General features: G+C 39.5%; 1 protein-coding gene across 2 annotated transcripts in view; it reads right to left on the minus strand.

The window, feature by feature from the left end:
* Positions 1-15,545: 15,545 nt before the first annotated feature.
* The window catches only part of CDK6 (cyclin dependent kinase 6), a 258,001-nt gene continuing 246,438 nt past the window's right edge, over positions 15,546-27,108 (minus strand). For both annotated transcript variants that reach the window (XM_045052382.1, XM_003982756.5), the window contains exon 8: positions 15,546-26,097. In XM_045052382.1, the coding sequence (XP_044908317.1) occupies positions 25,951-26,097 (147 nt within the window). In that variant the 3' untranslated portion in view covers positions 15,546-25,950. The remainder of the gene's footprint in view (positions 26,098-27,108) is intronic.

Below are 27,108 nucleotides of genomic sequence, written 5' to 3' on the forward strand. Positions count from 1 at the left end.
CACCCGACCACAGCGCCACCTGCCGTTGTGGAGGAGAGGAGGGCGCCGGCGATCACCCGCTTCTCCCAGGCTTCTCCTGGCGGATTCCTGTTCATTACCACCCAGCCCCGGGCCGGCCGCCCCTGCTCTTCTATACTGCGTTCTCACCAACTCGGCTTAGACGTTTTTACTCTCTTCCATTCCTTATGCGCTGAAATCCTTACTCTAGGGGATACAAAGATTATCCCAACGCTTACTGTGGGCTTAACATAGTGCAAGTGCTGGCGGTGAAGTGAAGACCAGGACAGACATGTTCCCTCACAGAGTCCGGCCGGTGGGCAATTCATAGACTAGGTGATGGGAAGCTGGATATGGTGGACACGAAGATGATTAAAACACACCAAACCTGCTTTCAAATGGCCTGTCTACAACCTGCTAGGGGATATACATACACAGAGCCAACTTTATTGCACGATGTGTCATAATAACTTAAGTACGGTACTAAAACTTCAAGGGAGGTGATCTGGGTTCCAGAGAAGGAGCCAAGTATTTATCGACATGGTGAGAGCTGGGCCACTCTGGGCCCATCTAAGCACAATGTCATTAGAAAGTAATCGAAAATCAACTTTAATCTTTTTTGGACTCTTGAAAAAAAGCAAAATAGGCTTATATCATTATATACATGAACACTCCTTAAAATTATCTTTCCTAGGGCGCCTGGGTGGCTCAGTCGGATGAGCGTCCAATTTAGGCTCAGGTCATGATCTCACCGCTTGTGAGTTCGAACCCCGCATGGGGCTCTTTGTTGTCAGCACAAAGCCCACTTTGGATCTTCTTCCCCCTCTCTCTCTGCCCCTTCCCCATCCGCAAGCTCTCTAAAATAAACATTAAAAAACAAAAACAAAAACAAAACCCTCTTTCCCAATTTCCATCTCTCTCTCCCCTTTCTCATACTGCATTGCACAACAGATGCTGCCAACTCCCATTTTCGCTCAAAAATTTCCCAAACTCTCTTAAATGCAGCCATTGGTGGTTCTACTCCCCACTAGATGTTCATTCTCCTGAGTAATTCATTTTGCTTTTTACTGTAAATTGGTCCTCTAGTCTCATTTCTCCTCCTCCTCCTCCTCCTCCTCCACCTCCTCCTCCTCCTCCTCCTCCTCTTCCATTACCCCTGATTTAAGCTGGGGACTTCCACCAAAGACAGGCTTCCCAGGATGCACAAGAGGAAGACAGGAATCTGTGAATATTAAAGTTTTTTTTTTCATGGCTACTTTACAGTGTTTTTAATAGTCTATAAACTTCGTAGATATCATTTCCAGTGCTCCAACATAAGCATTATGATATCTGTGAAAGAATACAGTTTTTCTCTTTAGCTCCTTCTTACCTTTGACTTCCTTTGGCTGGTTATACAGAGTACAGAGATTTTTAAAATATGATAATGATATAATCCGACAGAAATTTTTTTTGTTTCCTGTAGATGGTTCCCCCTCTGGTAATGTATACAGCACATTCCAGATGGTACATGGATGCCATGGGAGGATAGAGAAACAGGAAAATGACCCGTAGACATAATGAAGAAGGCCAGAGCAATTGGGAGCTCACCTGAGTGGACTTCATAAAGAAAGGGTTGGTCCTGGCTTTCTCAGGATGTAACTTACAGTGACTCAATCAGAAGAATAAAGAAATGCTTTATACATCCTCTGTACAGTGTGATTTGCTAATAAACACATTTCCCTTCTAGCTATGGACCTATATAACCCTCCCAAATGTTCTAGACAGAACTAAGCAACTGCATTCCATTTTTCACATGAGAAAAACTGAGGCTAAGATAAGCCAGGTAATTTGCCCCAAGTCCCATAGCTAGAAAGTGGAGAAGCTGGGGCTTCAAATACAGGTGTGACAAACTTGAAAGCCTATACTTTCCTTACAATATCACACTGCCTTTGAAGGATGAGGGATAATTGAGAAGTGTCATTACAGGTGGATTGGGAAGGCGACAAACTCCCACAGAGGAGCTGAAATGGAAAGATACTGCAAACAGAGGGAACAGTCTGAGTAAAAGGAAAGGTAATCAGGTGTGGCAGCATAGACCAAATGTGCTGGGGGGCCGGGGAAGCAAGGCTGGAAAGGTACATTGTAGCTGGAGGCAAAGGGCCTCGAATGCTAACGGAAGAAGTTTTATTTTATTCTGCAGACAAAGTTTTTGAATAAAGGAATAACTTGAGCAATGATAAAACACAAAGCTCCAAATAGTGATGGTCTAATAATAATAATAATAATAATAATAATATTCGCTGGTACAGGGATTTTCAACTTGAATAGCATTCAACGATTTTAACTCAAAAGGCATCTTTAACATTAAATACACTTGGACTGACTTGGATCTGTATCCATATTTAATACTGTAGCTAAATATTATATACTTTTCATTGTTGTTGTGTGGGTATATAAGAATTTCAACAACAGAGACACAGAAACCCAATCCACAAAACGCAAGTGTTCATTGTTTGAGTGGGCATATCCCTAGACTTGAGATGGAAGCATGGAGCTTTTATGTTTGAAGACATAGCCATGTGATTATCCAACTATCTTAATTGGAAAAGACAGGAAAAGACAGGAACCAAGGTAAATATCCATTACAAAGAAACTGGTAAAATAAAGTATGGTACATCCATGCAATAGCAAACTACCCAGGTATTTAGAAAGTGATGTACAGCTGTATGTATTGATATGGAAAAATAGCCATGATACATTATTAAGAGAGAAAATTTTAAAAGAGTATATAGAATATGAGAGCACGTGCATTAACAAGAGGATATATTGGTTGAACCATATGAAATTGTTGATATTTAGCAATTTCTAACCTATATGAATGGCAATCATACAGTTTAACTTATTACATATATATGCTTGAATATGTCTAGGAAAATTTTTGGAAAGTTTACACACTAAACTCTTACTGCTGGTTACTTTATAATAGTATTAGTGAGTTGAAGTGTTGGGGGGGCATATTTTTCACCATATAGCCTTCTTTTCTGATTTATTTTATTAAAATTTTGCTCAACTAATCAACCCCCTTTCTGATTCCTCTCTCACCATGTCAGTTCTGGATGTGATTTTATTTACACAGAGAGAAATCAGTGACCAGTAAACATGATCATCTTGTGCTTTTAACAGGTGTATTTCTCACTGCAAAAAATATAAAAAAGATACATTTTTTAAAAGATTTTGAATCACGAAAACCAAATAGCCATTCACTTTATCTATTATCTATCTACCTATCATCTATTTATAGTCTTGAGGTCTCTTTGTTTTTTTTTAATTATCATGCTATGAATTCATAGGGAATGGGTTCCAGCAGCTCAGGCTCCTTTCCATTGGTTCTCACAAATTGTGCTTCTCTGGGTGGTGCAGGCTGTTACTTCAGTTGAACCCAAGTACCTTTCTCTTGGGCTTCCTTCTTTTTCTGATCATTTTCCTTCACACACTTCGGGAAGCTCTTTGGCTCTTTGAGTGCTACTATGCTCAATATGTACATTAATTCTCTTGGCAAGAATCTTGCCTTTAACTTGTCTGTTTACAACAATGCCAACAGCATGCTGGGTAACACTGTAGCCTCTTGCAGTTTTGCCATGGTAACATTTCTGGGGCGTTCCTTTTTGAATAGTGCCATTCCCCTGATGTCTACAATATCACTTTTCTTGTAGATAGGCATGTATGTGGCCAAAGGAACCACTTCGTGTTTTCTGAAAGGGTCTGGAGAACATATAGCGGGTGCCTCTCCTCTTTCCGTTTGTGTTGGTCATTTTGGTGAATTACTGGAAGATGGCGATTCGTCCAGAAGGGAGCCATTTACTTTACTTACATTTCCTTTTGTAAACCCATGGTTCATTACTATTAATGGGCAGGGGCAGTGGAAGTTACCAAGCACAGTGAGTCAGAAAGGAAAATTCCTGATGTTCATTAGAGCTTCAACTAAATCAACGTGTTACAGTTTTACTATAATTCTTCTCTTGTTCCCATCTCTATTGAGGTGACTCACCAGCTATGAAAGTTCTTTGCCAATTATTTCAGGTTGACTTTTGCTAGCAATGAAAGAGAACACCTTTAATTTAAAAAATTAACTTGATTGAGGTATACCTTACATATAATAAAATTCACCAGTTTAAAATATACAGTTTGTTGAATTTTAACAAATGCCTAGTCTATATTTTGACCATTACAGTCAAAATATAGAATGTGTTCATTTCTCTAAAAGTGCCTTTGTGCCCTCTTGCAGTCTCCCAGGGTGGGAGGCTGATCTATTTTCTATCAGTATGGTTTTTTGCCTTTTCTAGAATTTCATATCAATGCAATCAAATATGAGATATATTTTTGTGTCTGATTTCTTCCACTTAATGATACTTTTGAGATTCACCTGTGTTGTGTGTAGCAACAGTTGTCCCTTTTTATTGCTGTGTAGTATTCCAGTGTACTTATAAATCACAATTTGCTCCTTCATTGACATTGTGATGGACATTTGGATTGTTTCCAGTTTTTGCCTATTATGAATAAAGCTTCTGTGAACATTCATATATAAGTGTGTGCACATATGCTTTGATTTTCTTTGAGTAAATAACTACCAGTGAGGTTGGTGGATTGAGTTGTAAGTGTATGTTTAACTCCCAACTCTTTCCAAAATAGCATACTGTATCATTTTGCATTGGTGAGATCAATGGTGAGAGTTTCAGTTGTTCCACCTCCTCACCAACACTTGGAGTTGTCCAACTGAAAAATTTTAGCCATTCTAGGAGGTGTGTAGTGATATCTTACTGTGGTTTTAATGTGCATTTCCCTAATGACTAATGCAGCTGCTCACCTTTTCAGGTACTTATTTTATTTATTTCGGCCTATGATCTTCTTTGGTGAAGTTTTATTTCAAATCTTTTGCTCAGTTAAAAACTTGGATGGGGCACTGGGTGGCTCAGTCAGTTAAGTGACTGACTCTTGATATTGGTTCAGGTCATGATCTCGCAGTTGTGAGATCCAGCTCCATGTTGGGCATGGAGCCTGCCTGGGATTATCTCTTTCTCTCTCTCTCTCTCTCTTTCTAAATAAATAAATAAATAAATAAGTACTTTAAAAAATTGTATCATTTGTCTGAATACCAATCCCAGAATATATTTTTGGATCTTTTTTCCCCAATCTGTGGTTTGTCTTTTCCTTCAAAAAAAAATTTTTTTTTTTACGTTTATTTATTTCTGAGACAGAGAGACAGAGAGAGACAGAGAATGAGTGGGGGAGGGGCAGAGAGAGAGGGAGACACAGAATTCGAAGCAGGCTCCAGGCTCTAAGGTGTCAGCACAGAGCCCGATGCGGGGCTTGAACTCACAAACCGTGAAATCATGACCTGAGCCAAAGTCAGTGGCTCAACCAACTGAGCCACCCATCATTTTTTTAATGATTCCTTTCAAAGAAAAAAGTTTTAAATTTTGATGAAGTGCCATTATCAGTATTTTCTATTTGTGTCCTAAGAAGTTGTTGCCTAACCCAAAGTCACAAAGATTTTCTCCTATGTTTTCTTCTGCAAGTTTTATAGTTTTAGCCTACAATGTTTAGGCCTATGATCCATTTTGAATTAATTGTTTTTCATGGTGGGATGTACAGGTCAGGATTCATTTTCGTATCCATATGGAAAACCAATTTTTTCAGAACTGTTTGTTGAAAAGATTGTCCTTCTGCCATTGCATTCCTCTATTAGTTTGCGAGGAATTGCCACAACAAAGCATCAGGCCTGAAATCAAGGTGTCAGCAGAGCCATGGTTCTTGTGAAGCCTCTAGGGAAGAATCCATCCTTGCTTCTTTTAGCCCCCAGCATTCCTTGACTTGGAGCAGCATAATTCCAATCTTCTTCCCTGTCTTCATGTGGCCGTCTTTTTTTGTGTCTCTGTGTGCCCTCTCCTCTTCTTTTAAGTCTAACAGTCATTGGATTTAGGGCCCACCCTAATCCAGTATGACTTCATTCGTTTTTTTGATGCCACTCTAATTGGTATTTTTAAATTATGGTTTGCAATTTTGATTTTAAAGTAGACAGAAATATGGTTATTTTCTGTATATTGCACTTATATCCTATGGCCTTCTTTTTTTTTTTAATTTTTTTTTTCAACGTTTATTTATTTTTGGGACAGAGAGAGACAGAGCATGAACGGGGGAGGGGCAGAGAGAGAGGGAGACACAGAATCGGAAACAGGCTCCAGGCTCCGAGCCATCAGCCCAGAGCCCGACGCGGGGCTCGAACTCACGGACCGCGAGACCGTGACCTGGCTGAAGTCGGACGCTTAACCGACTGCGCCACCCAGGAGCCCCCCTATGGCCTTCTTAAATGAATTTGTTCTGTTAGTTTTTTTGCGGTAGATTCTTTAGGGGTTTCTCTACAGACTCTCATGCAGCCTATGAATAAGGACAGCTTTACTTTCTTTCCAATCTATATGCCTTTTGTTTTCTTGCCTATTGTACTGCTTGGACCCCCAACACAATACTGAGTAGAAGTGGTGAAAACTGACACCCTTGCCTCATTCTTGAACTTAGGAGGAAAGTAAGTTGAACTTAAAGTCTATTTAGGCTCAGTAGTGTACTGGGTCACACTCTGCACCTCACATCTTTTATGATACACTTAGTACCTCTCGCTTTATATCTAACAGTTTCCACATCCACGTACCAACCGATTCTTCCTTGAATCCACTCTAAAGAGAATTTTTACCACTGTACCACTTCATCAGGACTTCTCTTCAAGGTCACTCATATTCTCCATATTGCTTAATCAATGGTCATTTCTCAGCCCTCATTTTCCTTGACCTATCAGTGGCATTATAATTTTTTTTCAGGTTTATTTATTTTTGAGAGACAGAGACAGAGTGCGAGTGGGGGAGGGACAGAGAGAGAGGGAGACACAGAATCCGAAGCAGGCTCCAGGCTCTGAGGTTTCAGCACAGAGCCTGATGCGGGGCTCAAACCCTTCAGCCGTGAGTGAGATCATGACCTGAGCTGAAGTCGGACGCTTAACCGACTGAGCCACCCTGGTGCCCCAGTGGCATTATTTAAAAGTTTATTTATTTTGAGAAAGGGGGAGGGGAAGACAGAGAGGAAGAGAGAGAATCCCAAGCAGGCTCTGCCTAATGCGGGGTTCGATCTCATGAACTGTGAGATTACAACCTGAGCCAAAATCAAGAGTTGGACGCTTAACCGACTGAGCCACCCAAGCGCCCCTCAGTGGTATTTGTCACAATGATTATTCTCTTTTCCTCAAAAGATTTTTCTTCACTTTCTAGACATCACCATATGTTTCTTCTAAAGGCCATTTAGTCTTTGTTGCTTCTTCTTCTTCATCTCTGGTCTATAAATATTAGGCTTAGTTCTGGGATCTCTTCCTTTTATATATACTTTTTCCCTTGGTGATTTCATCCAATCTCTGGCTTCAAATACCATTCATATACTGATGACTCCAAAAATTTCATCTCCAATCTACCTCTTCCTTGGACTTCAGATTCACATTTAACTGCCTTGTCAACATCCCCACTTCAGTGTCTAATATGTATCTTAAACTTAACACGTTCCAAATCCAGCTCTCAGTATTACCCCTAAAAGCAGCTCCTCCTATATTCTTCTCATCTCAGTAAATGGCAATTTGATTTTTCCAAGTGCTCAAGCCAAAATCCTTAGAAACGTTCTAGCTTCTTCTCTATCTCTCAGTGTATATACTGTCAACTTTACTTTCAAAATATAATCTTCTTCCACTTCTCCACTGTTTTCACTTTGAGTGAAGCCCCTGCTATCTTTCATTTGGCTTATATCAAGAGCCACCTAACTGGTCTCCCTGTTTCGGCTCTTGCTATCCTAAAGTCTATTCTCGAGAGAGTAGCCAGAGTGGTACTTTAAAACACACATCAGATCATGTGCCAGTTCTGTGCATCTCACCTTTGAAGGGCTTTCCATCTTACTCACAGTAAATGACAAAGTTTTTACATTGACTTACAGGCCCCTACAAGATATGCTTCCCCCTGCCACTTACTTCTCTGGATATCTCCTAGCGTTTTCTAGCCATCGGTTGCAGCCACACCAGTCTCCTTGCTGGTCTGTGACAATCTTTGTCATGCTCCTGCCTTAAGGCATTTGCACTTGCTATTTCTTTCATCACATCTCCACCTGGATCCTTCTTTTCTTTAAGGTCTTCAAATGTCCTTCTCCATGAGGCTTTCATCCTGTTTAAAACTGCATCCCCATAGCACTCTCTCTGCCTTTTCTCTGTTTTGTTTTTTTTCTATAGCACTTGCGTAACATCCTAGATATATTGTGATAGTTATTTGCTTGCCTCCCTTCAGTAGAAATAAGCTCCATTAAGGCAATAAATCTTCACTATTTTGTCTGCTGCCATAACCCGGTGCCTGGGACAGGGCTAGGCACATAACAGGTGCTCAATAAATACTAAACGAATCAATGAATATTCCCACCACCAAATCTTTAAATCTGCACCCACTGTCTTTGCTGGCCCTCCTATTAGAGCTTTTCTCTATCAAAGTGCAGATCTCCTTCTTGCGCTCCTTCATTCCTGCTGCTGTTCTTTCTCACTCCTTCCCCTTCAATCACTGTGTCCCCCCAGCAGACTCTCTTCCATCTCACTCAGAAAAAAAGTCTTCCTTTGACATCACATCCTTTTCAAGCTGTACCTCAATTCTCTGTTCCGCTTCATGGCCAAGTCTCTCCAAGAGGTTGTCTAACATTCTCTCTCCACCTCCCTAATTTCATCTCTGACTACTCTTCTCCCCTCGCTCTGCTCTCTATGCCCTCAGCACATCGGCCTCCCTTCTGTGTCTGTACGCTCAGTACTCCAGCTGGTTTCCTGTCTCTTCCTTTATGCTTCAACTCAACGCTTCTTACAGGGCCTTTCCTGCCGACCATGATCCAAGTACTTTTTATCTTATCACGTCTTTCTTTTCTTTATGGCACTTATCATAACGTAATTATCTTGAGCACATATTTATTTATTGTCTGTCTCCTACTAAAATGTTAGCTCCACAAGAGCAAGTGCCGTATTTGTCTTGTTCACAGCTGTATCTATAGAGTTTAAAGGTGCTTGGCACAGAGTAAAGGTTCAATAAATGTTGAATGAGTGAATGAGTTTCCAGTGACTAGATGACTTAAGTCTAACTCATGTGTGCAAATAGATGCATTCATAGTACTGCTCATGGAAGCACTGTTTCATATACAAAACAACGGGATGGCTGGGGAGAAAGGTCTATCAATAGGGGATCGACTAAGTAAATTAGAATACATTTACACAATGGCACACTATACAGCCATACTAAAGGGTGATGTAAATTTGTATTTATTCAAATGAAAAATTATCCAGGATATTATGTAAACAAATAAACAAACAACTCCCAAAGCACAATTTATTGGAGTGCACAGCCCATTTCTGTGGTATAAAATTATATTGATGTATCTTTGTAAAGTTAGGTATCTAGAAATTGTTTTTCAAAATATTAGCAGTAGTCTTATCTAGGTGGTAGAATTTGTATGTTTTTTTTTAATTTTTTTTTTCAACGTTTATTTATTTTTGGGACAGAGAGAGAGACAGAGCATGAACAGGGGAGGGGCAGAGAGAGAGGGAGACACAGAATCGGAAACAGGCTCCAGGCTCCGAGCCATCAGCCCAGAGCCTGACACGGGGCTCAAACTCACGGACCGCGAGATCGTGACCTGGCTGAAGTCGGACGCTTAACCCACTGTGCCACCCAGGCGCCCCATAATTTGTATGTTTTTAAGAAACGTATTTTTTCCTCTAGGTTTTGTATTTTGAAAGTTATTTTATGGTCAATATGTAATCATTTTATTTCACCAGCTACATATAAATCGTCTGGTCACTGGAAACTCATTCACTTATTCACTTCTAGACCCTAGAGCATACGATCATATTTTTTTCTTGTGTGTTATATGCAATCGTATGCCAGGACTGTTTGAAGCTAACACCACCATCTACTTCTGACTTGGAGAGAATGACTTCAGGAAATAAGATAATTTGTATTTGTATAGCATGTCAGAATGTCTGGCACTTCAGGCGGTGGTTCCTTGAATGTTAATTGCCTCCCTTGTTCTCTCCCTGAGAGCGCCATTATTTTGCTGCACATACAGTTAAGTAACACTGTATCACAATGAAATCCAACAAGCAGGAGGGAGGGTCTTTTATCACAAACCATCACTTTTGACACTTCTGCATCTTTGTATCATATGCTGTTTGAAAGGTTGTGGCCAGTAGATGTTGAGTGAATAGGAGTGAACTTGACATTCCTTATCAGCTTTTTGAATACACTGTCATAATAGATGTCATTTTCCAATGAGGAATCATGGGGACCAAAGGAGGTACAGGATTTAGAACAATGGGCCCCATTACAAGTGTTCTCAAAATGTTCTGCAGGAGAGTGAATTGTAGTGGGGGGTGGGGTCTGTTGATGTAGTAGTCCCAGGCAGTCACTGAAGTCATGAAATGTCTTTGAAGTCATCTATATTATTATAAAATTTTAATTTTGCATTCTATTCCAGTCTTCTTAAATGTTATTTTGAAAATAGCGTCTTTCTTAATGAAACATTTTTCTCTTTTAAGAAAATTGATGTTTGAGGAATGTAGATCTTTTTATGTGTAGCTTTGCATTCTCCCCTTATACTCCAGATTTCTGGGAATCCCCATTTGAAAAGTTGCAGGCTCCACTATCATGGTTTTTATCCACATTTAAATAAGGATACTACTCTTGCACTTAGCTTTTCAATAGTTTGAAATTACAGTGCAGAGCAGTGACCTCAAGTTATAGTACTGATAGAGGAGAGAGGGAGCTGGGTTAGGATTTTTGCTGCAATTGATAGAAATTTACTTGAGCTACGTAAGTTAATCGGAGAAAAGAATAAAAGCTAGAGACAGACTTCATTATAAGGATATGGGGAGTTTCAGAGCCTGGGGAAGAGGAGCCAGAATGTTGTCTGGATGCAGTCTCTGCACATTACCATCTAGATCTCCACGGATCAGCACCCCATGATCCCCTGTGCACACAGGGAGAAATACAGCTATTTGCAGCTCTGAATTTATAGATAGCACTCACAGATGTAGAAGAGACGGATGCACAGTCTCTTGGTCCCATATCCCCTGGGATGCTATGGTTCCCCAATCTGCTCCATCCAGGAAAGGGGGGATTTGCAGAACAAGTATGATCTCCTGGGGCCCATCCTTGCTGGGAGTTCTTCCCTAGATAGCAGTAAACTAGGCTGACACTTCAAAGGGCAAAAATCAGTGGCAAAGGCCTTTGGGCTTTTTATAAAATGAAATTCTAAGTGAGCACAGTAGAGATAACTAGAGCTCAACCGAAGGATCTTTCTGTGTGCTGCTTTTGAAGAAAATGGTCCAGTCAAACCTGGTTGTTGATGCCCACAGTTTGTGGAAACATATATGAGTGACTTCTTAAACTACAAACTTTCAATTTTATAAAATTATATTTATTTATTTTTGAGAGAGAGTGAGCACAAGTGGGGATGGGGCAAAGAGAGAGAGAGAGAGACCCAGAATCCGAAGCAGGTTCCAGGCTCTTAGCTGTCAGCACAGAGCCTGACACCGGGCTCGAACCTACAAACCGTGAGATCATGACCTGAGCTGAAGTCAGACACTCAACCAACTGAGCCACCCTGGCACCCCAAACTTTCCATTTCTCAATAAAGGCCATATTCTTGACTTTCTGTATGATCCCTCCTGAATATTTCATATAAATTTTTAAAATTTAGATGCAATTCAGGACCTGTTGCACAAAATTAAGGCAAGTCCTACTGAAAGCTCCCAGGGAATTCTGGAGGACTACTTTAAAAATACCTGATATCAACCCATAACCAGTAAAGAAATCTCCCAAAAAACAAGAGTCCACGGCCAGATGGCTTTCCAGGGGAATTCTACCAAATATTTAAAGAAGAGTTAACACCTATTCTCTTGAAGCTGTTCCAAAAAGTAGAAATGGAAGGAAAACTTCTAAACTGTATGAAGCCAGCATTACCTTGATTCCAAAACCAGACAAAGACCCTACTAAAAAAGGAGAACTGTAGACCAATTTCCCTGATGAACATGGGTGCAAAAATCCTCAACAAGATAGTAGCCAACTGGATCCAACAACACATTAAAAACATTATTCACCACAACCAAGTAGGATTTACACCTGGGATGCAGGGCCCGTTCAATATCCACAAAACAGTGTAATACATCACATCAATAAAAGAAAGGACAAGAACCACGTGATCCTCTCAATAGATGCAGAGAAAGCATGTGACAAAATACATCATCCTTTCTTGATAAAAACCCTCAAGTAGGGATAGAAGGATCATACCTTGAGATCATAAAAGCCATGTATGAAAGACCCGCCACTAATATCATCCTCAATGGGGAAAAACAGAGCTTTCCCCCTAAGGTCAGGAACAAGACAGGGCTGTCCACTTTTGCCACTGTTATTCAACATAGTATGGGAAGTCTTAGCCTTTGCAGACAACACAAAGAAATAAAAGGCATCCAAATTGGCCAGGAGGAGGTCAAACTTTCACTCTTTGCAGATGACATGATACTCTATATGGAAAACTCAAAAGATTCCACCAAAAAACTGCTAGAACTGATCCATAATCAGTAAAGTTGCAGGATATAAAATCAATGCACAAAAATCAGTTACATTCCTGTACACCAATAATGAAGGAACAGAAAGAGAAATCAAGGAATCAATCCCATTTACAGTTGCACCAAAACCCATAAAATACCTAGGAATAAATCTAACCAAAGAGGTGAAAAATGTATACACTGAAAACTATAGAAAGCTTATGAAAGAAATAGAAGACACACACAAAAAGGAAAAATATCCCATGCTCCTGGATAGGAAGAACAAATGTGGTTAAAATGTCAATACTACCCAAAGCAGTCTACATATTCCATGCAATACCTATCAAAATAACACCAGCATTCTTCACAGAGCTAGAACAAACAAGCCTAAAATTTGTATGGAACCAGAAAAGACCCCGAATAGCCAAAGCAATCTTGAAAAAGAAAACCAAAGCAGGAGGCATCAACAATCCCGGACTTCAAGCTGTATTACAAAGCTGCAATCATCCAGACAGTATGGTACTGGCACAAAAACAGACACTCAGATAAATAGAACAGAATAGAGAACCCAGAAATGGACCCACAAATGTAGGGCCAACTAGTCTTTGACAAAGCAGGAAAGGATATCCAATGGAACAAAGACAGTCTCTTCAGCAAATGGTGCTGGGAAAAATGGACAGCAACATGCAGAAAAATGAACCTGGACCACTTTCTTACACCATACACAAAAATAAAGTCAAAATGGATGAAAGACCTAAACCTAAGACAGGAAGCCATCAAAATCCTTGAGGAGAAAGCAGGCAAAAACCTCTTTGACCTTGGCCGCAGCAACTTCTTACTCAACACGTCTCCAGAGGCAAGGGAAACAAAAGCAAAAATGAGCTATTGGGACCTCAGCAAAGTAAAATCTTCTGCACAGCAAAGGAAACAATCAGCAAAACTAAAAGGCAAACAACAGAGTGGGAGAAGATATTTGCAAATGACATATCGGATAAAGGGTTAGTATCCAAAATCTATAAAGAACTTATCAAACTCAACACCCAAAAAACAAATAATCCAGTGAAGAAACGGGAAAAAGACATGAATAGACACTTTTCCAAAGACATCCAGATGGCCAACCGACACATGAAAATATGCTCAACGTCACTCATCATCAGGGAAATACAAATCAAAACCACAAGGAGATACCACCTCACACCTGTCAACATGGCTAACATTAACAACTCAGGCAACAACAGATGTTGGCGAGGATGCGGAGAAAGAGGATCTCTTTTGCACTGCTGGTAAGAATGCAAACTGGTGCAGCCACTCTGGAAAACAGTATGGAGGTTCCTCAAAAAATTAAAAATAGAACTACCTTATGACCCAGCAATTACACTACTAGATATGTATCCAAGGTATACAGGTGTGCTGTTTTGAAGAGACACATGCACCCCAATGTCTATAGCAGCAGTATCAACAATAGCCAAAGTATGGAAAGAGCCCAAATGTCCATCGATGGATGGATGGATAAAGAAGATGTGGTATATATATATATATATACATACATACACACACAATGGAGTGTTACTTGGCAATCAAAAAGAATGAAATCTTGCTGTTTGCAACTATGTGGATGGAACTAGAGGATATTATGTTAAGCAAAATTAGTCAGAGAAAGACAAATATCATATGACTTCACATATATGAGGACTTTAAGATACAAAACAGATGATCAGAAGGGAAGGGAAGCAAAAATAATATAAAAACAGGGAGGGGGACAAAACATAAGAGACTCTTAAATATAGAGAGGCGTTGTGGGAAGGGGGATGGGCTAAATGGGTAAGGGGCTTAAGGAATCTATTCCTGAAATCATTGTTGCACCATGTGCTAACTAACTTGGATGCAAATTATTAAAAAAATAAATTATAGAAAAAAACCCCTGATATCATACATGAAGAGGAGAATGAATGAGAAAGCAACACTTCTGATTTGCTGTGTTAATAACTCAGTAGCTGCTTCATCTGTCACTCTGTATATAAGCAGTCGAACAAGAAGAGGCACACATTAACAGAAATTGTCTTCCTCTTTAACACCCTTTGGTGGTTCCAAATTCCTTTATATGGCATATTAAACCCTTCTCGACATCACCTCCAGATTCCTGCATATACCCATCCCCCCTTACTGTTTTCAAACTGTAAGTCGTGGCCTATTAGTGGGGTTATGGGATCAGTTTAGTGAGTTGCCACCAGTATTTTCAGAGTGGAGAATAACAAAATAGAAAAGAGAACATGTGGGGCACCCAGCATCATTTTGTGAAATGTAAGTTTCCAGTACATGTATGTGTGGATCTGTGCACATGTGTGTATAACAGATCATGCTGTGAGATTATAGGTCTTTCTGTAGGTTATGAACCAGATGTTAACAGCCACTGCCCCCAGGGTGGCCTCACCAATCTTCCTGCTCCCTCTTTCATAATTGCATGCCTTTACAAATGCAAAGTATTTCTGTTTGTATGCTTGGCAGACCTTGACTTTTGGTTTTGAGTCCACTCAAGCATCATTTCCAGTGGGAAAACTCTGCTCATCTCCAGATTATCAGCAGTTGGTCATACAAACCTTTTCACATTCCCCATCTGTAAGCTTTGGAAAGGACTGCCATGTCTTACTTTTGAGTTGTCAGAGTTTAGCATGTCAACTAGTAAGAGCTAATTAAACATTTGTTACTGAAACTTTAAGCTCAATGAGCTGCTATTTAGTTTTTAAACACATCTGAAGCCCGAAAAGGAGTCTCTTGTAACAAAAGTTGAAAACATCATGCTAAAATGTGCTATTTAATTATAACTTACTTTACTCACCGTAATTATATTCATTTTAGTTAAGTAAAAAGAAAAATAGCTAGGATAGTAATTCGTCTCCAAGAAAGCAGTCTAAGATTGTTGGGTTTTTTATTATTTTTATTTGCTACCAATATTTTTATTGTAAGAAATACAAAAGGTATGACAAATATACAAACCATTTGCTCTTTTTGCTTCAATTTCGCTTGTGCATAAGTGAGAACAATGAACTGGACAGTGACGTTTCAACACTAATTCTTATAAAACAATGAATTCCATTATCTGACAATAAATACCTAAATTTGCATTCTAGCACCCGGTAAGACATCCAGTTTCCAAAGGATCTGTGATCTGCAACCCTCTGAATTTTCTGACGTGCTACCTTGGCCACAGTAACAGCGTCAGCACTGGCAGTTCTCTCTCTCCAAATAAGTCTCAGAGTACGGCGCATGCTAGAATGGCTGCCTCTGACCTCAGGCAGTCCCGGTCATAAAGCATCTTTTACTTGAGCTACTTAAACAGATTTCTAGTGATGGGGGATTTAATGTAAGTTTTGGTAGTCCTTGGATTACATAGTTTACATGATACAAACAATCTACTTTTCTATTTTCCTCTTCAGGTAGGAATAGTCTAGATAAACTGACCTGTCTTTTCAAACTACCTAAAGGGAAAGAAGCGAGATCATTTAGCTCAGGATGCTATGAAGGGGGTATCTTAACAGATAAGCTTTCTTTCTTTCTTTCACTTTTTCTTTTCTTTCTTTCTTTCTTTCTTTCTTTCTTTCTTTCTTTCTTTCTTTCTTTCTTCTTTTTTTTTTTTTTTTTTTGTTGCCCCAGGAGAGCTTTCTGTATGGAATGGAGGGATGGTTGCTAGAGTGAGAGGGCCTTTCCCATCCTGCCCCTGTCTACACCCACCGCCATTTTTCTTTGGGGGCTAAATTATCTGGTATGTAGAAAGGTCCCTGCTTTCAGAGAGCTGCACCGCACCCACATTTGGGGAGAGCACAGGGTTTCTGTGCTCTGTGAGAAAGGATACCCAGGTGAACCTGACAGGCCAGTGTGGTAACTTTCAACCTTGTGTACAGAGAAAAGAGCAGAAGCAGTATCTAACACCAAGCCATCTGCCAACATTCTTGTAAGACTGTGTTCCAGGCAGTGAATTTCCACACTGCTTCTTTGACCTGCTCAACTCAAAGCACCAAAACAGCATTCTGTAGCAACATGAGCAAACGGAATGAGAGTAATTTTGCACCTTTAAGGAACATGCACCCTTGTAAGTCTGTACCCTGATATCAAAATAGCAGAATGAGTTTCAAGTATGAAGAAATACAGTAAAAGTATGGCCTGTAGATGGATAGAAAACAGCAGCCTGGAATGTGGTTTATAGTCTTGTTTAGTTTTTCTTTGTACCACAGCCAAAACTGAATGCTCTGTAGAGGACTTGGTTTGGAAATCAAGATGCATACAAACATGCTAGAGGGTATCTGTGATTGGTGTTGTGAGCACACTCTGTGCCCAGCCAAAGGTCAAGTAAAAGTGGTGGCCAAGCCTGGGCAGGCACACCTGTGATGTCTAAAGCATCTCTCTTGTCATGTCCCTGATGCCCAGAGAGTGGCCGAAGAGAATAAAGAGCACCATGCAGACAGGCCTGGACGGGTCAGGGGAAGGGAGCAGTGGGAGGGAGGGAGGAAGGATGCAGGGCCTGGGAGGGTATCGGTTATCCTGGGCTGGTTCACACAGCCTAGATTAGTATCGGACGTGCACATGCACACGCACAATCTCTACATCTCCAGAACCGTGACTTTAAACACAGAAACCAACAAGTCAAGTGTCCAAATTAAGATTTTTTCCCTACGTTTAACACATTTTCTGTTATAAGTCCAAAAAAAAAAAAAAAAAAAAAAAAACAAACAAACAAGCCAAAAGAAAAAAGAAAAGAAAAAGCTCACTGGGTATGACAGCTTTGCTGAAAACCTCGAATAAAAGCTTTAACTAGGCCCTATGGGAATGCAAAGACACTATGCTACTACATTTTACAGTGAAAACATGCATTTAGACATCTCTGACATGATAATCCTATAAACCCTCTAGTTCTAATTTCTACGGGAACCGATATTGTGCTTTTCTTAACACCTACTGTTCTTCTATACCAGACACTTGCCAATTAACCTTCAGATCAAAACCTAAAATACCAGAAATGCAACATGCTTCTGAGGTGCTGGGGACTGTCGGTTGTTAAAATCCATTGTTGACTACTGTACATGTAGTCCTTGCTTTTATGACCAGAGTGAATCGCTTCTGTACAAAACCAAGGTGCTTGAAGCACAGAAACTTGAACTTCTCCATCCGACACATTCTGGAAGCCTCAAGGCACAAGCTGACAGTGTACTTCTACAGAAAACTCTCACGCTGTTCTTGCAACAGTACCACCTGTTCCCACTACGGCACACGATACCAGAAGGGCACCAGATATCAGGGGGAAGCTTCTTCTCGAGGCCAGGTAAGAGGAGGCACCACCCAAGCCCCTGTCTCTGCCTGGCCTCTACTCTGATGGCCATCTGGCAGAGTCCCTAAATTAAGGCAGTATCTGATGCTTTGTATCTCAAGTTTTAATTTTTGCTGTATCTTCACACTATACTATACGCATATTTGACAAAAGAAAAGCTACAAAGTCCTCCACTTGAATTCCTTTACATAATGATAAAACACCTAGATACAAAAATACCACACCTACAAACTTAAGTTCTACTAATCATGTTAAAATGCATGCAGCTTATTTCGGGGCTTAGTCTAATTTTAATTTACTTAGCTCCATCAAGACCATGGTAATGAACATTAAATGCAAATCCTAATGCCATCTCCTTTAAGACACACTTTCACAGGACTAGTGTGATTCAGAAATAAATAACATACATGAATAATAACAGAAATAATTTACGCAAATGCAGAACAACTTCAAATAGAAATTCCCCACCTTGTTAAGTGCTGATTCTAGGTGTCGTTGCTGCTATTTATTCCATGTACTAACTAATATATTTATTACTGGTCATAGGAAAACACATGAATACAAAGTTAAGTGAGGAACTCTAATATTCACGTATACATTGTTGCAAACACAGGACCAAGATGACAAGCTATATAATGCACCTGGGGCGGAGGGTGGTTCAAGAAATGTATTACTGCTGGGATTTATTTTAATTATTCAGAGACTTCTAGGTTAAATCAAGAGTTGCTGGTGATCACAGAAATATTGCTAGCTAATACATATTATTGCATCTCAATTACTTAAGAGTAGAAAACTTCAAGTTAAGGGTACAAAGGGTATCTTCAGGACCGTAACCTAAGCATGTCAACAGAATTTGGCCAGAAACCACAGAGCGTTAGAAATTAAATGAACTGTGTGGGGCTCTATGCTTGCTCATTAGTGCTACGGTCACAGTTCTTTATAGCAATATGTACAGTTATGTGCCCCCTTTAAGGAAACCTGTATGTGACAATTCAAACTCCTCAAGTAGAGAAGGGGTTGATTATTTGCTTGACAAAACAATTCACACAAAAGTTTCCTCCAAACAGGAAAATCCCCTACACTACATGAGATAATTTGCTTACATACCTTTAACTATTCGACAAAAACAAAAGAAGAAATCAGAAACGAAAGAGTTAGGAGCTTTTGCCTAAGCAGAAAATAAACACATTTTCAAAACAAAACTCTTCCACGCATTATCTTTTGCCATCGTATATGTAGAATGATAGAAAATAAAAAAATAAAAAATCTTTCCTGTAATTATACATCTTCTCTTTAAAACAAACAAACAAAAAAAAAGCTGAGCTTAGAGCTTGAGAGATGCCTGGTAGACGCTTCATACAGACCAGCATCTCTTTATACCCGAACTTTCGAAGAATTGTGTTGTACTTACTTATGCACAGAAGACACCCGTTTGCTTCTAGGGGCATTCTATTTCCTAAGACGGCAGAACAGGTGCTTCTGAAACAGCAGCAGGGCACATGGACCTCGGACAGTAGCCCTCCGGGTCTGTACGTCGTCTCAGGCACGAACAGGTGAGCGGCGAGCGGGGCCCAGCCAGCTCCGCCCACTGCCTCTCTGCGGCCGAAGGGGCGGAGTGACGGCGCAGCGCTCCCAGAGGGTTTTCAGGTGGGCGTCAAGTGTTCACCGCGAGCAAATAGAGTTCAGACTGGCCCAACTGATAACAGACTCGAGGTTGGAATTCGGCCTTCCATTTAGGGGCTTAAATTGGAATCTACTTCGGTGGGATTCTGAGCAGAGGGACGAGGCTGGGTTCCCGAAGAGCTTTTGACAGCCCCTAGGGTGACAGCCCCATTTTGATTCAGTATGAATTAGTGACACTCGCCTGCCCGCTACTCTGCAGGAAAGTTAGGCAGGCAGGATTGAGTTTCTGCCACTCAGAAGGAATAAACTGCCTTCTGTTATGCCGTGCTAATAAGGAAACTCTGAAAAGTACTAGTTCCTTCCTCCTAAATTTCTGTGACACTTATTGAGGAAAATGATTTCTAAAATTAACTAAAATCATCTGGGGGTAATGCGTCTCTGAGCAGACCTGTGAATTAAAACATAGGAGTGTGTGTGTGTGTGTATGTGTGTGTATATATATATGTGTGTGTGTGTGTGTGTGTATACACACACACACACACACATATATGTAGTTGCCAAAGAATTTCACTAATGGAGAAATTAAAGATTTATGTAAATATATTCCTAGGTTATTATGCTCACATGCTTGGACAGGACTTTTAAAAAATTAGAATTTCTTGTGAATTTACACTTGTGATTACATAAATGTAAAAAAATTACCAGGTCTTTTAGCATTTAAGGGCTGTATTTCAGCATGGCAATTCTTTAGAAAAAAATAGTTTTGTGTACTTACATACTGATGTTACTTCTTTGCTTATCTGATCTTTAAATTAGGATTTAAAATTTTAATCAGTGTTTAAAGACCATCATGGTAGGAAATATGAGAACAGCAGACAGTGGGCATAGGTATTTTTGGCTGAGGCCACTGGAGGAGTTTTACATTCCTAACAAAACTACCCTGCTCACAGATGAGAGTTGCCTTTTAGCTAATAAGCCTGTACATCCTTGTAACTTCTGCACCTATAAAAGTAAGGTAATTAAATACCTTAAAAAAATGCTTCTTGAAAAAATGGATGATTAGGCTCTCTTGATGCACTTAAATGATCAAAATGGGTATATTATCCATTATCAAGAACAACTTCCCTGCAGATCATCATTCAGAACCTAGCTAACAACTAAAATATTTAAGTTATAGAATGTTACGAACACCGTTCATCATCCTGACAAACAAGTGCTAAGCAAGAGTAAAATATGTGCAGAAAAACAAAGTTAGAATGAAGTTTTTAGAAGTACCTCTTTAGCTTTGCTCAGATTTCCCCCTCCCTAGCCCCCACCCCCACCCCCAGCCCCAAAGTGCCACCTTGTGGAAAATACTGGAATAAAAGAAGAAAGCCCATGTCTTAGGACAGTGTGAATTTTAAAATAGAGGTTTCCAAGAAAAATCATCTCACTTTCCTACCATATAACCTTCAAACTGCTGTAACAATATTTAAATAGATGATTGAAAAAAGCCTGTATTAGTTTTCAAGAGGCTCTTGTTTTCTTCTTGACAGCCAGAGCACCAGTATCAAGGAAACATAAATACGTTGATGGAAGTTCATTCATTTATCTCAACTCCCTGGGAATGCTAAGAAACAAAACATTTTGAAGAGCTGATTCATACGTCATTAAAACAAACAAACAAACTGAGGAAAAAAAAAACATTTAAAAAATCAGACCCCTCCTCTTCCTACATTTCTGTTGTTTACAAAGGTCAGAAGATAGAAAAGGCCAAAGGAATATTGTGGCTTATTTTCTGAAAAAGTACAAGTCAGAAATGCTTGAGATATAGGTATGTAACACAACTAGGTTGAAAATTGCATTAATAAGAAATGAAAATGCTATTTTCGTATGCTTTTGAAGAGAACACCACTACTAATTACCTGGGGACTTCTATTGCGTGATAGGCTTTTGCAGTCTCAGTAAGTTTTTCTACTGTGGAAACATGTAGCTATGTTCCATATCATACATCTGAATGTATCAAGTGCATATGATCAAGGATTTGGGTTTTACCAGTTTTCAAAAAATCTTGGTGGCACAGGAAATATGTGCCTTTTTAAAATTTATTATTATTATTATTTACAGTGAACATTCTTAGGCTTGCATAACAAGCGTTAGTTTCACATGGCTGCTTCTTCCCACGAAGTAAGGAGTATGGTAGTTTGCTCAGGTCACCCTTTGAAATGGTAACTGCTTGGAAAGGCTTTTCCATAAAACATGTTTTGGAACGTTATCAACTTCCTAGTTGCCGGATGACTTTAATAGAAATTCTTACAACATATTTGCTAATAAATATTTATCCTTCAAAATATATCTAACTTTGAAACTATCCTTCTTTGAATACCTTCATTTTCTCTAGAATTTCCTCTGTCCATTGTCCATTATTTTATGCCTTTTAAAGATTTAGAAATCATGCTACCATCTTTATTTTTTAAAATAAAGACACTGTTTTTATGTGTCACAATGTAAAACATGCATTCTTTTGAATTCTGTCAATACCTAAGAACTTACAATGTCTCAACATTTACTTTCCAAGGTGAATATTCTATAGTTACTGTACTAACACAATTAAGTAATTACAGCAGCTTATTAACTTTTAATATTACTCTTTCCTAGACCTGACTATTCAACAAAAGCCTGCTTTTGGAAAATGTGAGACACTCTCTTCTGCGCTTATCATAAAAATAGCCAAGTTGTCACTTAAAAGCAATTATTTGGAAAGAAGAATTTTAATATGTTTGTGATATTAGGAAGCTTACATGATTTTAATTTCCATAATGGCATGAGGACTGCCATTACTGACCTTAAGAGGCATATAGTTAAAAGCTCAATTTAAATACATAATTTAAGATTCAAAATATTTGGTACTATTTGGTTGTTTTTTTCCCCCCCCATCAAGATGGACAGTACCGCGTTCTGGAGTCAAGTGATAAATTTCTATTGAGAGGTGTACATTTTCTTTAAGATATTAACATCCCGTGTATTCTGAAATTTTCATTTTTACTTAAAACTAAATGGCTGAGATTCTATTCTTAGGTAAATATTTTGAACTATTTTTATTTTAGTAAGACACCTTGGGCTAAATGAAAAGTATGCCATTCCTAGTGTGTGATTCCTGAGAGAAAATCATGAGAATACAGAGGGATGAAATGGCTCCGACGTCTTGTTTAAAACAGGTTCTCTGTTTCTTGGGTTCTTATCTACTTTCAAGGAGAGACAAAGTGGGAGGTGCCAATGCACTGGGTATTGTGTTTTTAAGTTTGTAAGATTAGGGCTTTATTACCTTTGCCACATGATAGCTTATGATGCTGAAATGGACAGGTTTCTCTCTTATTCTTAAATGGGATTGTTACAACTTCACCATGCACTATGGTTCCCACAATGCCTGGGCCCTAAGAGAAGAATTATCGTATAGAAACTATCAGGCACATTCTAGCACCAGCCCTCAAATGTGAATATAAATGTGATTTTGAATCTGACACCGTATTTTTATTGATATAAGCTGCTTCAGTATATCCCTGGGGCAGTATGACTTTTTTAGCTGACCACTGCTTGGCTTTTGGCAAAGACGTTTGAAACCATATGTCACAGAAGAATAAGCTGTATTCAGTAAATTCCTATGCTGCTATATGCTTCAAAGTGCCCTAATGGGAAGGGTGCTCGTGTGGCATCTGGATTTCAGAACTGGTGAGCCTGGATGTAAAAGACATAAAACGAGGGTAATTACTCAACTGCAAGAACCACACAGATGGAAGAGCTGGGGTCAGAGAGGCCAGATACCCTCTCCTTCTGCCTCTTAGGGGACAATTTGCCAAGCATCTAATGAATCTCATGCCAAAATGTTTGTGCTTTAAGTTTTCTTCATAAACACTACTGAGAAATGAACCAAAAGTATATGCTAGAAATAAAGTGGAGCTCTCTACTTGTTTAGAATTCCCAAGAATGCTGAAAAATTCCAGTTCAGAACGGCTGCATTTTTCTTGAGAGAACTTATGAAAACCTGAAAAAAGCAGAAACTCAACTTATGTTCACTCTAGCCATGGGCACTAACCAGAAAGTGCATGATGAAATCAGTACTTATATTGAATTTTAAAACTGAATTTCTAGGGCCCAGCAAAAAATGTCTTCAAAGGAAAGGCAGAAATCACTTTTCCAGGGGAGACATTGCCCCGACTGCTGTGGATTCATTATATCTCAAGCATTTACAGTGATGACAAAACATAAGCAATATTGTCAACAAGGAAGAAAGCATCAAACATTCTTGTGGCCCATCTTCTCATTCATATCTAGCTTTAGACCAATTTTCCTGCTCTTCAAGTTACTGAATTAGAAAAATGTTAAACAGTATACATATTAAAAAAAGAGTAATTTCCAACCCAAAAAGCTTTCAAGGAGAAAAGTCTTAATTTTTCCCTTGTTCATCATGGTAGTATAGAATATTAAGCTGTGAAGAATTCAGTAAGGCTAGACAATATATAAACATCAACTGGAACATTTTCTACTGAGTGAAGCAATGTTCATTCTTTGACAACCCTAACTCTAAACATAGCCTATCTGTTGCATGTACTCAAAACATGAGTCAGAGAGCAAAGACAGCTAAACTTCCAAAAGGATACTTCATCTCTGTGTCTTCGGGTTACTTGAGCTAACTGAGCACTAACCACACATAAGGCAGAGATGATGACATGAAATATAAAGAACGGTAGAGAAAATGGCGAGAGAAAAAGTAAAGCTGTTCACAATGCCCAGGTCAGGCTGGCTCTGCACGGAGAGGGAGTATGCACAGGCACTAGAAATAAGCACAGCCTGGGAGATGGAGAAAAGATCATTTTATAGGGTAAATATATACGTCTAAAAAAAAATAAAGACATTCTCTCCGATTCTACACGGACATCTAAAAAAATTGTAAAACACTAAGTAACAGTTTAAGGCAATCTATGTGCTGGTGATAGAGAAGAGCCAATCCTCCACTCACTGCCTAGGGAACAACAACAAATGCTGGGTGGGAAGATCACACTGGAGTGAGAGCCTAGGGGACCCTGTTAGGGCTGAAAAATTGGATCCATTAAGCCACAATCTGAATCTAACTATTTACAAAAGGTTCACTGAAAGAAAGCAAGCAGGAGGTGCATGGGAACGGCTTAAACAATCTGTTATTAGTTATGTAATGGTAGTAATATATACTAGAGGCCCTAGGAGATAAGATGGAAACTCTGCAAACAAGGCAGTGCATGGCAGAAAAAGTACAGTGTAATAGGGAAAACTTAAATGGTATTCCTGTCTCATCAGAGAAAGCTATTCTCTGAGCCAAAACAGGAAACAGTTTCTGACAAATTCCTAAAATCAAAAAAAAAAAAAACCACAAAATAAAGTAACAACAGAATCCAAAAAGGAAACATTTCAAATCAGGAAATAAAGACTTTCTCTAACTGTTTTTTTTTTTTTGACCATTTTACCTATTTGAGGTACACTCCCTAAATCTATAGCAAGTAAGAAAAAGCTTATAGGGTGTTTTTCAAAAGAAATAACAAAGCATATAATACAGGTTAAAATGGGCTTACAGTGAGTAATTTTCAGCTTTTATCAAGAGTAAATAGAATGTATGCTTTAAAAAACAGGTCTCTTAAAAGATACTAGCATTTTTTTTTCCTTTTGTTGTGTGTATAAAACTTCAGCTAGATAGTGAATGTTTTACTTCTAACAAATTTACTGTTTTTGGCCATAAAAGAAATTCTGAGGACATAGGTTCAACTGTGTAATTTGAGAAGCCCATTCTGGTAAATCACCTTTAGTCAATAGACACCTGTTATTTATAGGTCACTTTGAGTCTTTAAAATTCAATTATTCTTGTTGTTTACAGAAAGTAACACTTTAAGAAATCAAGAATCTCACGCACACACATACGCACGCATGCATGCACATGCACACGCGCGTGCACACTCTCACTCAAAAGTACCAAAGCAGGCTCAGGCAGCTGCAGAGAGATTACATCATAACTCAGCTGTGCCTGGATTGCTCACTCCACACTGGCAGCATTCAAGATTAGAAAAATGAAATGGCAGCACAATTGGTCAGCAGCTTCTCTTCTGGAATTTTTCCAGGTTCTTGAAACAAACAAACAAACAGACAAACAAACAAACAAACAAACGAATGAACATAAAGCTGCAATCGCTCTTGCATTGATTTCAAAACAGTAAACTAGGCGGTTTCCATGGAGAAGCAGAGCCCGTCCAGACGACGGCAACTAGAAGGTCCCCAGCCAGTGATCCTCAGTGGCTCTGCGGGGCTTACTCAGGGGGGGCCCATCAGCCCCCAGGGGTGTTCTCCCGGTGATCAGCTCAAGATGGCTGTCGGGACCTCAGGCTGTATTCATCTCTGAGCTGTTCTGGCTGGGAGGCAGACGGGAATCCAGATTCTCCTTGCACCTCTCCAGATCATGGAAGTAGGGGTGAGACAGGGCACTGTAGGCAGATATTCTTTTGGCCGGATTAAAGGTTAGGCACTTCTGTGATAAAGAAAAAAAATAATTGACATAAAACATGTCCATTTAAATAATGTGTTTACACAGTTACACATTTGTTCATTGCCATGAATTAAGTGTGTCTAGAATCAGAATGAGTATCTACTTCATGGGACACTAAATAAAATGTAGACAGTAGCCATCTTATATATGTCCTCAATGTATAAACTGCCCTTCAGGAAAAAGCAATAGCTTTTGGGTTGCCTGTGTACTTTTACCTCCCCAGGCTTTCTCTTCTACCTATCCCAGGTCCTTTAAAAGATATTATTAGTATTATCATAGTATGTATATAACTTTATTTAGGTAGTGATTTTTCTTTCTCTAAGTTTAATTATTTTTGAGATAGAGGGAGCACAAGAAGAGGAGGGGCAAACAGAGAGGGGGACAGAGGACTCGAAGCGGGCTCTGTGCTGACAGCAGAGAGCCCGATGAGGGGGCGACCTGAGCCAACGTTGGACGCTTAACTGACTGAGCCACCCAGGAACCCCTAGGTAGTGATTTTTCTAATGCTAGAAAACTTAGTGCTGTAGTCAGAGATGTCACCCTAACTTTTTACTCTTCCCCAAGGTTTGTTGATGAGTCAGGAATGGATCGGAGTTGTCTTGTTTAGGGGTAAGAGGGTAATTACTAAACTACAGTAACAATTTCTGACATATTTTTTTTTTCAACGTTTATTTATTTTTGAGAGACAGAGAGAGACAGAGCATAAGTGGGGGAGGGGCAGAGAGAGAGGGAGACACAGAATCTGAAGCAGGCCCCAGGCTTGGAGCTGTCAGCACAGAGCCCGACACGGGGCTCAAACTCACGAACTGGGAGATCATGACCTGAGCTGAAGTCGGATGCTTAACCAACTGAGCTACCCAGGCGCCCTTGTTTCTGACATATTTCTAATATCAAAAGCAAAACAAAATAACAAGAAAACAAAAAAAGGAAATACATTTTAAAGCAGGAAATAAAGGTTCTCTCTATTAAGGAGGGCAAGTAAGGGCTAAAACC

Source organism: Felis catus, chromosome A2 (genome assembly GCF_018350175.1).
Source record: "Felis catus isolate Fca126 chromosome A2, F.catus_Fca126_mat1.0, whole genome shotgun sequence".
NCBI lineage: Eukaryota > Metazoa > Chordata > Mammalia > Carnivora > Felidae > Felis > Felis catus.